The sequence below is a fragment of the Clytia hemisphaerica genome, unplaced genomic scaffold (assembly GCF_902728285.1).
Source record: "Clytia hemisphaerica strain Z4C2 unplaced genomic scaffold, Clytia hemisphaerica genome assembly, whole genome shotgun sequence".
Taxonomy (NCBI): domain Eukaryota; kingdom Metazoa; phylum Cnidaria; class Hydrozoa; order Leptothecata; family Clytiidae; genus Clytia; species Clytia hemisphaerica.
This window is the reverse complement of record NW_027103888.1, coordinates 137,792-153,934: the sequence shown is the minus strand read 5'-3', so window position 1 is coordinate 153,934 and position 16,143 is coordinate 137,792. Positions and strand designations below refer to the sequence as shown.

At 37.7% G+C, this 16,143-nt stretch overlaps 1 protein-coding gene across 1 annotated transcript; it reads right to left on the bottom strand.

Annotated features, from left to right (window-relative positions):
* Nucleotides 1-4,402: 4,402 nt before the first annotated feature.
* On the bottom strand, nt 4,403-4,909 carry LOC136808510 (uncharacterized protein PF3D7_1120000-like). Its single transcript, XM_067065035.1, has one exon. The coding sequence runs from the start codon at nt 4,907-4,909 to the stop codon at nt 4,403-4,405; it is 507 nt and encodes a 168-aa protein (XP_066921136.1).
* Nucleotides 4,910-16,143: the final 11,234 nt, after the last annotated feature.

The following is a 16,143-nucleotide window of genomic DNA, read 5'->3' as shown; positions in this document are numbered from 1 at the left end:
AGGTGCAGAGTAAACATGTCAAAAGGGTTCATACTCTTGATGATCACGAGGATGAAAAAACAGCCATCATTTTAGGAATTAGTGTTTTAACGCTTTTTTGGTGGTGGGTATAATAAGCGATAGCCTATTAACGTTGCGATAGAGGTAAGGAACAGCCATACGTGCTGACTTGCAGCAACGACAGCTTTTTTGAGAAAGTTTAAGATGCCAGCGATGATCGATCCGATGATCCCTGGAATGGCAGCTGCCGCTTTTGCTGCGAGTCTACCTAGGACTCTGGCCAGAGCTTTTAACTTGTTTTTGACCCACTCTTTGATTGTGTTTGGATTTTTGGAAGGAGTTGAAGGTTTTCCTGCACTACCACTTCCTGCTAAAGAGGTGATAATAGTTGAAATAAGCAATCCAACAGCAGTTAGTACGGCTGTTATGGTTAATCCATGTTCTCTAAAAACGAGCTTGACTTTTTCTCGCAGGCTCAGATCATCTTCACAGAGTTCATAGAGAGTGTCTCGAATACGAGCAATTTGACTCGTGAGTTCTTTTCTATTTTGAGAAGCAATTTCAAGCCTGATTTTACGCTCTTGCTGAAGATCTTTGAGTCGATCTTGGATTTTTTTTCGGTGATCTTCGAGAGTTGCATCTTCATCGATGTCTTTTAGCTTCTTTTGTTCTCGCTCAATGTGTTTGTCAATTTCGGAGAGCTTTGAGGTGTTGTTTAAAAGCTCCCCTTTCATTCTGGTGAGAGCGTTGTCGATGCCGTCAAACTCTCTCGTGTCTAGGTCGGTGTTGGTTGCAACTGAAACTACTTCTCTGAGGACTTCTTCAAGCCTTTGTGGTGTGAGATCTTCCATTTCAATTTCTGTAGGTAGTTTTTTAAGCATTGATTTAAATCGACTTTTAGCTGCTTTAGATGTTTCAATTCCGAGGAGCCTTTGAGCGAGGTGGGCACCGAGACGACTTCGAAGTGTGCTTTCGGCTAGAAACTCTCCGTTAGACTTTGTCACGTTTGTGTATTCTCCAGGCGATTTTTCATACTGTAGAACGTCGTTGACAAGTCGAAATTTAGATCTTTCTTCGGAAGATATTTCGACTTGAAATACGCGCTCTAAGGCATTGACTCGCTTTTCTTTTTCATCGAGATGTTTTTCACGCAAGCGGAGTTCTGCTTGCGTAGCTTCGTTTTGTATTATTATATCATCGTGTTTTGTAAAACTAGTCTCATTGACTATGTTGTCATCGTATACATCGTCAAAATTATCTTCTCTATGAAGAAGAGGAATTTGTTCTTCATCTATGAAATCTGGTTCAATCATTTCTTTTATAAAATAAATGGTAGATATTGATCCTTACAGAAACAGGAGAGTTATGAAAGCTGGTCGGGCACACCGACAACATGTGGTTGTTACTCACAATCCAAGCTCTATTGAACCGGGACAAACACTTCAAGTTAGATTTCCTAACCTGGGAGAACACGATGTTGTTGTGCCTGGTAGCTTTTTTATTAGTTTTGCACTGAACCTCAAGGGTGATAAAGACAAGGCGAGGAGCGTTGTGCCAAACGTCGGAAGAAAAATCATCAAAACGTTCAAGATTTACTTCGAGGGAAACGAAGTGCTCTCGATCAACAACTATGACGAGATCATGACGTATAAAGACTTTTGGTTGTCAAAAAAAGACAAATCAAGACGAATTTTTCAAGGCATTCATACAGAAAATGGTCTCAAATTAAGGGTAGATTCAAAAGCGGCAACCGGAACGTCTGAAGAAACGGCGATTGCTAAAACATATGAAAATCGCTTTAGAATCCCCATAGACTTTGAGCTGCTCAATGACATCGGACCTTATCATCAGGCGTCGCTTGCCGACAAGCTTGAAATCAAGCTGACCTTCAACGATAAAAAGGCAATCATTTTAGGTAGCACTTCAACTTTGGCAGCAGCAACAGATGCTGACTACGACTACTCGGTGACTGACATTCGCACAGAGTGGGATCAGGTGACATCTTCAAGCCTGGCTAGTTCAATGAAAAACGTCTACCAAAGGCTAGCTTTGCCCTTTACACGAGTCTTTGAACATCGGTTCATGTCAATCAACAAGTCTGACACTGTCGTAAACTTAGCGGTTAATGCTCCATCCAAGAGCATGTCTCATATTCTGATTCTAGCTATAGATCCCGATGACAGAAAACAGTTTGCTCACACAGAGAAGTTTAAGAACCTCGACATCACCAAGGTTAGCATCGGAATTGAAGGTGTAGAAAAAGTCAATGCTTTATATGCTTCGGGTATGCAGAAAGAAAACACTTTTGATCAAATACTAAAATTGTTTAATGAAAACGGTGTATCTTTAGGCGATTTTCTAACTGAAAAATATGCTCTTTGTCTCGACTTGAGACCTAGCACAGATGCCACTCAACACGGCAACGGAGCTAATTTACAAAACTTATCTGAAGGTGTCACTTTGGGAATACATCGAGTAGCCGGAACTGGGAATGGTAAGTTGAACCTTCACATTTTTGTATTTCAAGATGCTCAATTGAACATTTCAAATGGAAGATTTCACAGTGTCGAGGCCTAAGTAAACCAAGTAGTTTCGTGTATCAAGGATACACAAAATAAATGAGTTATGTAAAACAACCTCACACTGCAATTTTCTCAGGTCCCACAAGCTGTGGTAAGACGCAAAAAGTTCTCGATTTGATCGAAAAAGAATATAAACATCACTTTGAAAACATTGTAATTTTATGCCCTACTTTACGATGGAACAAGACTTATCTCGAAAGATCTTGGATCTGGAAAGATGGCTACATTTTTGTATTTGAGCCTAAGAAAAATCTCTTCGAGCTCATTGAAAAACTTTCAGAGCTGTTTTCAGGTGAAGAGACTTTGTTTATCGTTGATGACATGATATCAGATGAAACCTTGGATAAAAAGCGTCAACCGTTACTTGAGTTGGCTATTTCTGGACGGCATCGTCAGCACAGTTTGTGGCTTTTAACTCAATCTTACACAGCAGTTCCAAAAAATCTTAGACGACAGAAAAAACAGCTATTCACCTGGTATCCATCGGAAAAATCTGACTTAAAGATAATTGACGAAGAGACAAATCTGATGAACTCTGAAGAACTCGCTAAAATTAAAGAGCAGCTCAAACGTGAGAAACACGCTTGCCTCTACGTTCGACTAGAACATCCAAGAATGTTTAAAGTTCTCTAAATAAAGATGAGCGAACAAGTCGTGAAAACTAAGAATGACGGTCGAGTTGCAGCAGGCAAGAGACTTGCTGAGTGGAACCGCAAAAACAAGGAAGACTTGCTTAAGAACAAGAATCAGGTGAATTCAAGTGCAGCCGCAGGTACTAATGAAGTGAGTCCAAGTACCTCTTCAAGTACCTCTTCAAGTACTTTTTCAAGTTCTAGCGTCTATGGTATAGGTGCAGCTGTCGCATTAGCGGGAATCGCAGTAGTTTTTCTCTGGAAACGCAACACTTCAAATCCAACGCCACAACCTGTTGCAAAACCAGAAAATGACATTTTTCGCATGAACTAAAATATATAATAAAGATGTCTACAATCGATAAGAAAGAATTAATTCATTCGTTTGAAGACGGCCTATTTAAGACGTTAGGCCTAATGGGTGTGGGTTACATGATGGGAGGTAGCAAACCATCGCTTAATTTAACCTTCAAAAATACTGCAATTATAACAGCATCTATAATGGGATTTGATCTGATTTACGACTATGCAAAAGCTCAAAAATGGCTTCTTTTTTCAAAAAATGGCTAATAAATAAATGGCAAGTTTAGCAGTTATCGCAGGCGGGGCACTAGTCAACGCACTAGCGTTCTCTGGAACAAACTTTATTTTTGGACAACTCGGAGATCATGGCAAAGCAGAGATGAAACGTCACAATCTTGCTATGGAAAAACTAAGCAAAGCAAGAGATGAATATGCACACTCACGTCAGCAAAGGTTAGATTATATCAACAAAACTCTTCGTGATCAACGTCATGCCAAACAAACTTTCACTGATCTCGGGGCTGCAATGCAAAGATATCATGAAGTGACTGGAAATCACTTTACTCCTTTGAAAGAGCCAAAATTAAGTGATTTTTACAATCCGTCAAGACAGCAAAAAGATTCAGAAATTGCGCTAGTTATCGGTGGAATGACTTTAGTTGGGATTTTTGCTTATAAATATTCGTAAAGTTACAGTTTAAGTAAGTCTGCGGGCTTACTTAAATCTTAACATTGATTTTTATATCAAAAGCTGTCTCAAATATTTCTCGCCCTTCTTCGTCTAAATTAAAGTGGTTTCTGTAAAAATCTTGGATTGCATCCTCTTTAAAGCGGCACCACCAATGCACAAACTCACTTTATCGCTTGCGGCTCTGCTAAGAGCACTTAATTGTTACTTCGCTCTTCTTTGATGACTTTCACAGCTGCATCAGATATAATTTTTAAACGCTCAATGTAAAAATTTTCAACACACTCTACTTCTTCTTTACGTAATTTTTCACTTATTTTTAAACGCTCAATGTAAAAACTTTCAACACACTCTATTTCTTCTTTATGTAATTCTTCACTTATTTTTAAACGCTCAATGTAAAAATTTTCAACACACTCTACTTCTTCTTTACGTAATTCTTCGTAAAAATTTTCAACACACTCTACTTCTTCTTTACGTAATTCTTCGTAAAAATTTTCAACACACTCTACTTCTTCTTTACGTAATTCTTCACTTAAATTTTCAACCCACTCTACTTCTTCTTTACGTAATTTTTCACTTAAATCACGCCATTCTAAGTGTGACTCATTAATTTTTTGGATATGACGCTCATATTCTTTGCATTTATTCTCGTATATCAAACATTTTTCGCACTCTTCTTCCTTCGACAAACTGTTTCCCATTTCTTTATTATATATTTTTTAAGTACAACTTTTGAGTTTTTCAAATTTTCTACAGTACTTACGTTGCTTGGAATGAGAAATAAGCATGTAAACACATTACATTCTCTAATTTCTTCAACTATCGCTTTGGCTGCTCTTGTTGAGCCGCTACACCTTTGGTGCGCCCTATGGGTAGGCAATCTACCAATCTTTTACCAACTCAGGAGGCTTCTGTGTATCTTCAGGAATCAACATAAGCTCTTCTCGTACAAAGGCCCTCTGAGGACCTTCGCCGAGGTAATATAAGACGCGTTGTCCTGAATTTTCTATTATGCGATCCAGTCTGAAAGTTTCCCTAGACCAAATATTGTCAGTCGCTCGTTTTTTGCTATCACTGTTCTCCTCTCCAGGCTCAAGCAAATACCTATATAAACCATCAGTAGAAGCGACTTTCTCCGACTCATATGGCTTGATCTTCAACTCAACACTATCAAGCTTAACTGCCTTCGCAGGCGTCATGCCAACACGTTCAAGCTTGGTGCTGTTCAGCTTTGATACAAGCATTTGCAGATTCTTCACCCAGATCTTTGAGTCTTCTCCACTGCGCAACTCTTGCGCGTCTTGAGGTTTAAATAACTTTACCGCTAATTGCTTATTAAAGTTCTCTACAAAAGCAGTAAAGTTGTGATGATATTTTGTGACAGCACTTTTTACAGGCACGTTATGCTCTTTCATCAGCTTCAAAACATCGCCTTTAAATTCAGTTCCAGAGTCAACGTGGAGTTCATCTGGATATTTTAAAGGCCCTTTTCTATAAATGTCTTTAAACATCGCTGCGACCTCACTCGCCTTTTTTGTTCGCAAAGGTCGACTTGCTTTATATCCCGAAGCAATATCGATGACATTTAGGGTGTATTTGTATGTATTTTGATAAACTTTGTCGTGCGGCAAATACAGTAAATCAGCTTGATGTATTCTATTTGGTTTTGTAACGTAAAAATGAGCATAGTTAATCTTCTTCGGCTTTGGTAAATGAATTTGCCAGAGAGCTTGCTTTGCTAGCCAAGTCTTTACTACTTTGGACGGCTCTCCAGACTCTTTTTGTAACAACTTGATGGCTTTGCGCCCCGTCCAAAGATTCTCAGGCTGATAATAAATATTGCTTAGCGTTTCTTCAGTCATTTATTTGTAGTGCAAACACGCTACAAATTACCATTTTTCAACCAAGTCTTTCATATCGAGTACATTCTTGCGATGATACTTATATAAAAGTTTATACACGCAGCCTTTACAAAATGTATATTCATCTTCAGGTTGTATAATATGATAAAAGTTCCAAGCGTCAAGAGAGTCCATTTTATACATGAAAAACCTATCTCCACATTCATCGCACTTATATATTTCTTCACTCATCTTTTTTATTTTCAGAACTATCGCCAACTTCAACTCTTTCCTCTCTCTTCTCCAAAGCATCCCAGGTCATTGCCGCTAAAGATACACCGACACGCGTGGCAGAGTTTTCACCCATTTGTTCAATCATTTTTGATCCTATTTTTATCGCTAAATTATCACAAAATAGTTTGTTTGTTGATATGTTTCTTTTGAGTTTTTCACTGTTAATTATATAGCGACCTTTGATATAAGGCATCTGATCTACGAGAGTTTTCAGACCTTCCGCGTACATTTCGATGACCACAGGGCAGATAGTTTTTCCTAACTCTAAGGCCTCTTGCTTATTGATTTTGACTGGTGGAGGATTTTGATATTTGTCAAACAGCTTATCAACAACCTTGTCTGAGGCTTTTTCGAGTCGCTCTACAGTCCATAGGGTTTTTGAGTTCGCAATGGGCTCTCCGCTCTTAATCTTTTCCAACAAAAAATCACGCTTGCTAATATCACTCTGAGACTCTGTTTCAGAAATCAATTCAGATATAATATCATTTGCTTTTTCTGTCATAGCTTTTATTATAGACTGAAAGCGAAAATAAATTACAAAAATTACAACATAAACTGGTAATACGAAAATTGCTTCTATGATCATTTTTTATTTTTAAACAGTTGTTTTCTATGGTTATTTTTTCAAAAAAAGTCAAAACTCTGTTTCCAGAGAATCCCCATGGATTTTTATCTTCGAGATCCATTGATGATTGTTGATGCGTGATGTTATTATGTGCGATAGTTGTTCTCGAGTAATCTTTATGATTCATGCTAACACTCTTTGCCCTGGCGTTTATTGCTGAATTTCGATCGAATTGACGGTAACCTGAATGTCTCTTTGGACCAGAGCCACCTGACACTGACAATTGTCAGTCAGACCGAAGTCTAACCAATCCGCGTTATCCAACTCAACTACGGGAGAGTGCGCACTCATGCAAGTTTTACAACCAGGACATGAGAGATCTGCAATTGCTTTCGCACTGCGTGAGATTTGAACTCGGGACCTTGTGATTACAAAGCTGTCTTCTTAACCACTCGGCCAACCACCACATTTACTAAGCAGTATTTTCAACCTATTTGTGTCTAATCATCAAAAATTACTTTCGGAAGTTGACAATCTATTTAATGACTTGTAACTAATTAGCGAATTTTTTTCATTCACTAATTAATGTTTACATCTCAATATAGCCTCTTGCAAGCATAGTTATCCCGTCTTTTCTAGCGGTTCTTTTAACATGCCACAATGTGATCAAGCTCTAAAACCTCTTGTTTATGATCTTCATCAAAACACCAGTCATATGCACGATCAAAATGCCAAGCTTTAACTTCCAATTCTTCTCTACATATAATACCGACTGAAGTTCCATAAGCCCATGTTTGATTTCCAGCTTGTATTCTCTTGTCATCATCTGCACTTAGCGCTACTTTCCGCACAGACTGTGTATAAACTCGATGCTTTTCACTAACAAACCGCTGCTGCGTTCTATACTGGATATCTCCTGTCTCTAATACTTGCTTGTAGTCCTTAAACTCAATTTGCTTCTTAACCACACACTTCTTGGTTCCTTTGCACTTCTTGTCAACTCCTCCGTCGAGCTTTTCATAAGCGTACATCTTCGGCCTCAGGGCAATAAACTCTGTCATGATCTTACCACCCAGCTCGTCCTTCATCTTGCCTATGATCTTTTTATTCAGCCCAATGGGCAGCGGGCGATACTTGACGTCGCTCTCATCTTTGGGCTTCGGATAGTTGCTCGTATCAAACCTGGCCTCTACATCGTCCGCGATGTCCCCGTAAAAGTCTTTGGTCTTAATGTGGTAAACCAGTGAGTCGGTGTCCATATACATTAGCTTAGCTGCTCCACCATACTTCGGCTTGATGTAATCATAATGAAACTCGTACATCACCGTCTTGCTCAAGTCCAAAATCGCAAAGCCGAGATAGACCGGTTTGTTCATCACGACCTTGTTCCGTCTCATGTTCATGGCCATGAACTTATCGGTGAAGCGCACCGTGTTCTTGTAGTTAACCTTCGAGGCATACATTTTGCGCTTCCTCTCGCTGTTGACCAGCTTGATATTCTTGTGTTCACGAACGTTCTCCATCGTTTTGCCGAACACGCTGTTGTTCATTAGCTTGTAAAAGTCTTTCTCGAAGTCATTCTTGGCCTTTGCCCTCTCTTGGGTGTTAAAATCGATGTAAGGCTTTAACCATGCACTCTGCTGAAACGAGATTGCTCGGTGCACCTTTTTCAGCACCAAGCCGTGCTCCATGGCCTGCTTCAGCGTATCAATGTGCACGACGTACTTCTCCTTGTCATAGAGAGAACATACTAGTTTCTCCACCTTGCCTAGTCTCATCTTTTCAGGAAGGAACGGAAGCTCGTTGTGCAATTTGTGCAGAGTCTTTGAATAGTCGACGTCGACTTCCAGCACGTAGCCAATGTCACCGTCGCTATATCCCAAAATGTCTATACTCTCAGGGTCTTCAACCCACTCAAAGCCACCTGTAGGCAGCTTTCTAGACATCGAACACCCATAGAGATTGTTGGCGTCGAGATACATGATGTGTGACGACTCAACATTCTCCTTATACCGCTCGCCCATGTACTTGTTGTTGGCTCGAGCGTAGTGATTGATCGCTTGGCACATGCCGCCTCTGATCCCCTTCTCGAACATCAGCAGCATGTCTTCGTCTGTCAAGAGCTCAAGCTCCACACGTGTAAACTTCAAAGCTGCTGCCCATGATAGGCCAGGCGCAGAGTAAAAGTGAGCGGGATCCAACCCGTACTTGCTTTGACATGTGTCTCGAAAATTTTCAAATACATCTGCTAGCAACAACACGTCGCTACATAAATACCAATCATGAAAATCACCCAAATCTCTACATTCTAACGCGTCATATACCTTCACAGCATGTTGATAATCTCTATCTGATATGTCGCTCAAATTCAAGTGACTATAAAACGCCTTTTTTTCAGATAGACCTACCTCTTCAAATCTCTCAAAACTATCCATATACTCATAAGGATATACACCTTTACGCAAAAACAATCTAAAATGTTCATCATTAACACATCTTATGCGTAAATTGCTAAACCTTTTTTCTATTGCTTCCCGTTCCAATTGTCTTGTCTTAATGCTTTTACATTCTTCACATTCAAATCTTGCCATATAATTGCTATCTATTTCCACTAATTCCAAATCTATATCTTCACAACACTTGATACCATCCGTATTTGTACCAACAAGATTATCCACTAAACTACTTAAAGAAGCCTTCATAAATCGACAACTATCAATAAATCTTAGCATACATTTCTTTGTTTTCTTCCTCATTTTTCCAGTCTTATCCTCATACATCACAACATTTCCATCCTCATCTCTAATATCAACATAAATTGGAACCGAAAAACTTATATATTTCTCAGTATTCTCCGCTAAAACTTCCATTTCATCAACATCAAACTGTTGCGCTAATTCTCGAATAATAATATGCGCATCATAGTTGCTCAAATTGTGAAACACTACTGGCACGTGTTTCGGTATTCTATGCGCTAAATTACAACTACTATGGGCTGCTCCACGATATTTCCCTGTGTAGTGGCAGTGGTCTCGCACTTTACGATCTCCTATGTTTTTTGATACTTCAAATCTCTTTCTACATAAATGACATGCTCTTGCTTCGCGATATTCAGTTTTTCTTCATCAGTTAAAGGCTCCATTTTGCGCATTTTATATCTCAATACTCTCTCAACTTCAACTTTCAGAGTTTTACAAAATGTTGTGATTGCATCTTCTCCCCTACAATGTTTAAACGCCCTTTCATACTCACCATGTGCAAATTTTATCAACATAGCAGCACCACAACCTACATGCTCTGCAACATTACGAGTTGATGGTTTATCTTCCCTATCTTGTACACTTTGAATTGGTCGAAGTATACATTCTGTATCAGCGTAAATCACAAATGGTACTCTAATCGATTTAGAACCTTCTTGATATCTTAAAATGTTTTTACCTTCCTCAGGCATCTTTACATAACAAAAATCATGATCCTTACATGCTTGAACATGCAGCTCTAGAGCATCTCGGCTTGCAAAACTACCAAGACAGTTGCGACAATAAAAGTCTCCGTCATGGTTTGAAGTTACACCTCTAAGAAGAGCTGATATTGATTTGATCGCCACGTAATGCCTCTTCTTTTCCTCCTGTACGATCAACACATCTGCGCACTTGGATCTCTCCATGTTGTATTTTGAGATGTATCCTTGTCGAATCTTTTTCTTTTTTTCATCGTCAATAAAAAGCACATTCAGAGCAATATCAGGGTTCTGTTTCTCAAATTTCTTCCACTGGCTACTCGGTGTGGGAAAATCAATACCATTCCAATTATATTTATCAACATATGGTTTTATCTTGGATATACGCTGTGAATTCTTTCCAATCTCATCATGATGCAAAGCAACAGTTACAGCCCACTTAAAACACTCATCATCTTCATTTTTTGGGTTGATACAACATTTCTTATTTTTAACCCATTCTGGAAGTTCAATATATGATCCTCCTCGATTCAAATCCACCCTGTGACAGTGATACATCATTTCAATCACACGTATAAACACAAAATCACTAGCCTCCATTGTATTAATTATCCTTTCATATTGCCGCATCAAAGACGCACGCATTTCATCTAAAACTTCTTCTATATCAGAACCTTCCATAATAACATGTGGTGGATTTGACCATATTATTTTCCTCGTTTCTTCGCTTCCATCTCGCCTTCTAAACAAAATTGCTATTTCTAAATGAACTTTCCAACTTTCCCCTCGTCTAATCATCTCCTCTAACACTTTAAATACATGGTGTCTTGTTCGTTGTGTATATTCCTCTACACTAACAACGCCTTGATGTTCTTCAACACCTTTACTTCTAAATCTAACATATCCACCATCAAATGCACCTTCTATTTCCTCAGATCTAAATCGCTTTGACAACGCCAATTCAACAACTTTACTATTAGCAACATCTTCAACAATGTGCCTCATAGGTTCTAGTCTACTTGAGACTCTATTTTGTGCAATATTTTGCGCTATACGAACCTTCTTTCCACCAATCACTTTCAGACCTTCCCTTCTAGCCAAGTTGACTAGCTCTGATTTTGTAAGTTTACTAAGATCTTCGATATGAGGTTGTATTACCCTTCGATGATACAAAATTGTATCTATCAATTTACGCTTGTTTAAACTTCCATAACCTCTAATACCCTCTGCTTTAGCAAGAGCTTTCAGATCGCCTTTCTTCTCTCTATACAATGTACCCACTGTATCACGATAGTGTTGAATATGATCTATCAATGACCTCTTATTAAGACCACTAAATGGTACATTTTCTGCTTTAGCTATCCCCACCAACACCCTACGCGTTTGTTTCATCATCAGATTTTGATTGTTCATTTTATTACACAATTTTTTTATTTGATTTTTTTAATTGAGTGGACAGAACTCTTAAATTGTTGCTATGACAACGCTTTCAAAGTTATGACAACACTTTCAAAGTTATGACCACAAAAATACTTTTGAGAAAACAGAAAAATCTTCAAAAAATACACATCCATTCTTTTTTACATAATTTTATCGATGTTTTAACTATCTGCGCAGATAGTTAAACTTATAGAGTTTTATTGATATTTTGACCTTTTCCGCATCGATTTGTTTTATCAATAAATTATTGATGTTTTAACCTCTTCTTCATCGAGTTGTTTTATCAAAAAATTGTCGATATTTTGACTTTTTCCGCATCGACTTGTTTTATCGATAATTTATTGATGTTTTAACCTCTTCTTCATCGAGTTGTTTTATCGATAAATTATTGATGTTTTAACCTCTTCTTCATCGAGTTGTTTTATCAATAAATTATCGATATTTTGACTTTTTCCGCATCGACTTGTTTTATTGATAATTTTTCGATATTTTAACTTTTTCCTCATCGACTTGTTTTATCGACAAATTATCGATATTTTAACCTTCTCCCCATCGACTTGTTTTATCGACAAATTATCGATATTTTAACCTTTTCCTCATCGACTTGTTTTATCAATAAATTATCGATATTTTAACCTTTTCCTCATCGACTTGTTTTATCGATAAAAATCTCAATATTTTAACCTTTTCCTCATCGACTTGTTTTATCGACAAATTATCGATATTTTAACCTTCTCCCCATCGACTTGTTTTATCGATAAATTATTGATTAAAATCGCTCCTTTTCAATGTGCCAGGTCGGTCTGTTTCCTATCTCTAAAATAGTAACGCCATAGGCAAAAGTGCAAGGGAAATAATAGTCTGAATCGCAGACCTCTATAAAACCCCAGGTAGTATAGGTCTGCTTAAGAGTTTGGAAACTATTCTAGTCGCGAGTTAGGGAGTTGCTAGTTTCGAGTTGGGGAGTTAAAAAATTACCGGCTACCGAAAAAGAATAACATACATCAAAAGTACGATTTGGAAAGTAAATGTAATATGAGAGTAATATATAACACATATAATACCTATAATACATATACCACCTGTAATATGCTTATTTGCCTTAAACACGTGCGCTGAGAGCATGGAAAGCTATTTTGTACTGTCAATTCATATCCATTTATATTTCCTGCATCACATTGAGTATAAATATAATTCTTGATTAAAGTGACTTTAGAACCATTGTATTTTATAATGTGATCAAAATTTTTATTAAAAAGTGTCAATTCCAATGATAAAATGACAAAAGAAAGTGTCATTATTTTTTTAGCTCTATAAGCTATCTCTACGAATTTTTTGAGGCTAAGTTGACTGTCAACTTATATCCTTTTATACAATAAGCATCACTTGCAGTATGATCAATATTTTTTGGGGAATTTGTTTGACAATCATTGTATTTAAAGATTTTGTCAATATTTTTACAAGAACGTGTCACTTTTTGATAAATAACGAGATTGCTCACGGGAATTTTCTGACCCGCATTCCGCGTGATCGTGTTTAATCGCCCGTGCGTGTACGCTCTGTGAATCCTGTCTGCTGTATATGGGTACTTGTATACTAGAAAAAGCTCTTCTCTTCATTCTTTTGAGAATTCAAGGAGATTGGAGAGTGTCCTAACCCCCCCAGATCGAAGTTCTAATTTTAAAGGCACTAGCAGGGTTTACAACCCGTTTGCTGCAGTCCCACTAAAGACTAAAAGAGTCCTGAAAATCTCGATGAGTTATCGGCTCCTGCATGTTGGAAATGATCTAAAATCAGTTGTTTAATTTGTTTAAGAAGTTAAATAAAACTAGCCGGTACCCGGCGTCGCACGCCGGTTTAGCTGTTTGCTGAACGCATTTAAAGTCCTTTGGATGTTGGGAAGGTGGCTTAAACACGATGAAATCAAAATTAAAGAGAAAAATTCTCTTCAAAGTTTGATGTCAAGATAAGCGGAGTGAAATAATAGACATGACTGACACGTGATTCGTCGAAAAAAAGGCAGCCCGGGGGGGGGGGGGGGGTACTTAGGCAAGAGAAGGGTATGGGTATGTGCCGGCCTTAAGGGTGCCTTTTTTGAAACGTGGCAGTTTGAAAAATCGGAAAATCAAACTTCGGTCCCACTAAGAATCGGAAAAATAGGAAAATTTCAACTTTTTGCCCCCAGAAAGATAGAAATTTGGTCAAATTACTTCCAAAAAGTGAATTAAAATGCACACAATTTCCCTTGTTTCTTCTCCTCTTTATTCTGCTAAGGGTCCGAGGGGCAGGGCCGAAAGTCAGCTCGCAACCATAGTCCCCCCGGAAGGCAGCTAGGACACGCAGACAAAAAAGAAAAAGCGTGATTGCGCAATTTTATGTTGCTTTTTATAAAATAACTTCGTCATAACTTCGATAACTTTTCAAATTCAACAATGACTTAGATTTACAGCAAAATAATTATCGACATAGATGTTTAAAGGTCCCTTTTTACGAAGAAAGAACTCTAGTTTTTACCGCCTTTTTGAATGTATTTTTAATGTTGCTGTTGTTCTACAAACTTGCCTTGTGATTCTTATGTTTTATTTTATATTTGTTCTTTTCTTTAACAGATTCTGTTTAAAAGATTTTCTTTTGTTTTGAAAAGAATTCGAATGTCTCAAATCAAATAAGGTCGTTAATTACATTCGAAAACATAAAACAAAAAAGAAAAGAAAGAAAAAAAAGAGAAAAAAGTCTAATCTATCAATCAAAACAAAGTCTTTATAAAACGGCGCGAATCTGATTTAACACATTTGTGGAGCAAGAAGCAAAAGTCATCTTTTAAAAGAACATTGCTTGCGAAAACGAAAGTAGCCTGGAGATCCATGCTATGATTTCTTATGCTATATACTGATGGCGAAATATATAGCATGGTATGGGCTGACAGTTTGAATTTCCCATATCCTAATAACGGTTGAAAACACAGCCAATCAAATTCTGTTATTGTTTCACTGGTCACACTTTCTTAAAGAAAGCGCAACTTCCGAAATTTGTTTTTTATTTTAGTAAGTGAGGACAGCGCTAAATTCGAATTTCCCACTGTAATTTTTTTGAGTCCAAAATCGGACTCACAGCTCTGACCCGTCAAGTATTCATCAGATTTAAAAAAAATACGCAGACGGGTTCCTGTCTAAAACGAAAGTGACACACAAAAAACAAACAAAAAACAAACTGACATACAACAGACTACGGCTATTAATATATTAAATAAAATTAAACAGGACATGGCAAATAAAGATAAAGCTTTCTTAATCATTGTTGACCGACATCAACTTATTGGGTGGCCGAGTGGATAAGGCGTTGAGCTATCAGATATGCGAAAGTCATTTTTGAGAGTTCGAATCCTATACGGTGCGTTGAAGTTTGTGTTATTTTGTCAGCATTGACCAACCTTTTTCTGGTTTTATGAGCTCTTATTGATATTTTTGGAAATTCCCTTTATATTTTTAAGAAACAAAAATTTATAAGTAGTGTCAGTCACCTCAGTGCAGTTTGACTCGAGTACAGTATTTCAAAATGGATCAGGTTGGTTAGTGGGTGGAGAGTCAAGAGTCAAGAGTTATGACTTTCCCTTCTCTTGAAAATCCAGTATTCCAAAACTTTGAACTAGAAAAAATGCATAAAAATCGACTTTCGTCTTTTTTTATTATCTTACAAACACTTTTTTCGAAACCACAAGTGAAAAGAAAAGCAGATAAAAATGATTGACAGGTCTAAAAAATGATTGACAGGTGCGGGTTTGCTCGCACGGGTTAGAAATTCCCGTGAGCAATCTCGTTATTTATCAGCATGTAACGTGTCATGTTGTCAGCATTATGACAATAACATAACAGTACTAACCTACTAAGAATTTTGGCTTTGCTAGCCAGCACCTTACCATTTTCATGATCTTAAAGTCAATAATATGTTTGGTACTGGCTAATTTGAAATTTGTACTTTTGGGCTACATTAGTTTAAATTAGAAAATTTTCGGTCGCCGTAAAGTTTTACGAACATCCCAACCCGAAACTAGCAACTCCCCAACTAGAACATTACCTAGACTCTCTGCTTAATGATCTACCAACCGCTTTCCGGTTCGCAAAGGAAATCTTGGCGAGTTAATAATTTGATTGACATTGATGCGTACGCAAAAATGATCGTTTCGAACGTTTTCAATGGAATGTTTACATTCGAAATTAAAATCCCAGACCAGAAAAACAAAACAGAAAGAAGATAAAAAACAATCTGATGCGCAGATTTTGGGAGCAGTGGAATGTGAGCTAGCCGTGGAATGTCCTATTTTTTATATGAACTCTA

Coding starts and splice junctions, on each gene's coding strand:
- LOC136808510 (XM_067065035.1), bottom strand. CDS start 4,909: ATGGGAAACAGTTTGTCGAAGGAAGAAGAGTGCGAAAAATGTTTGATA.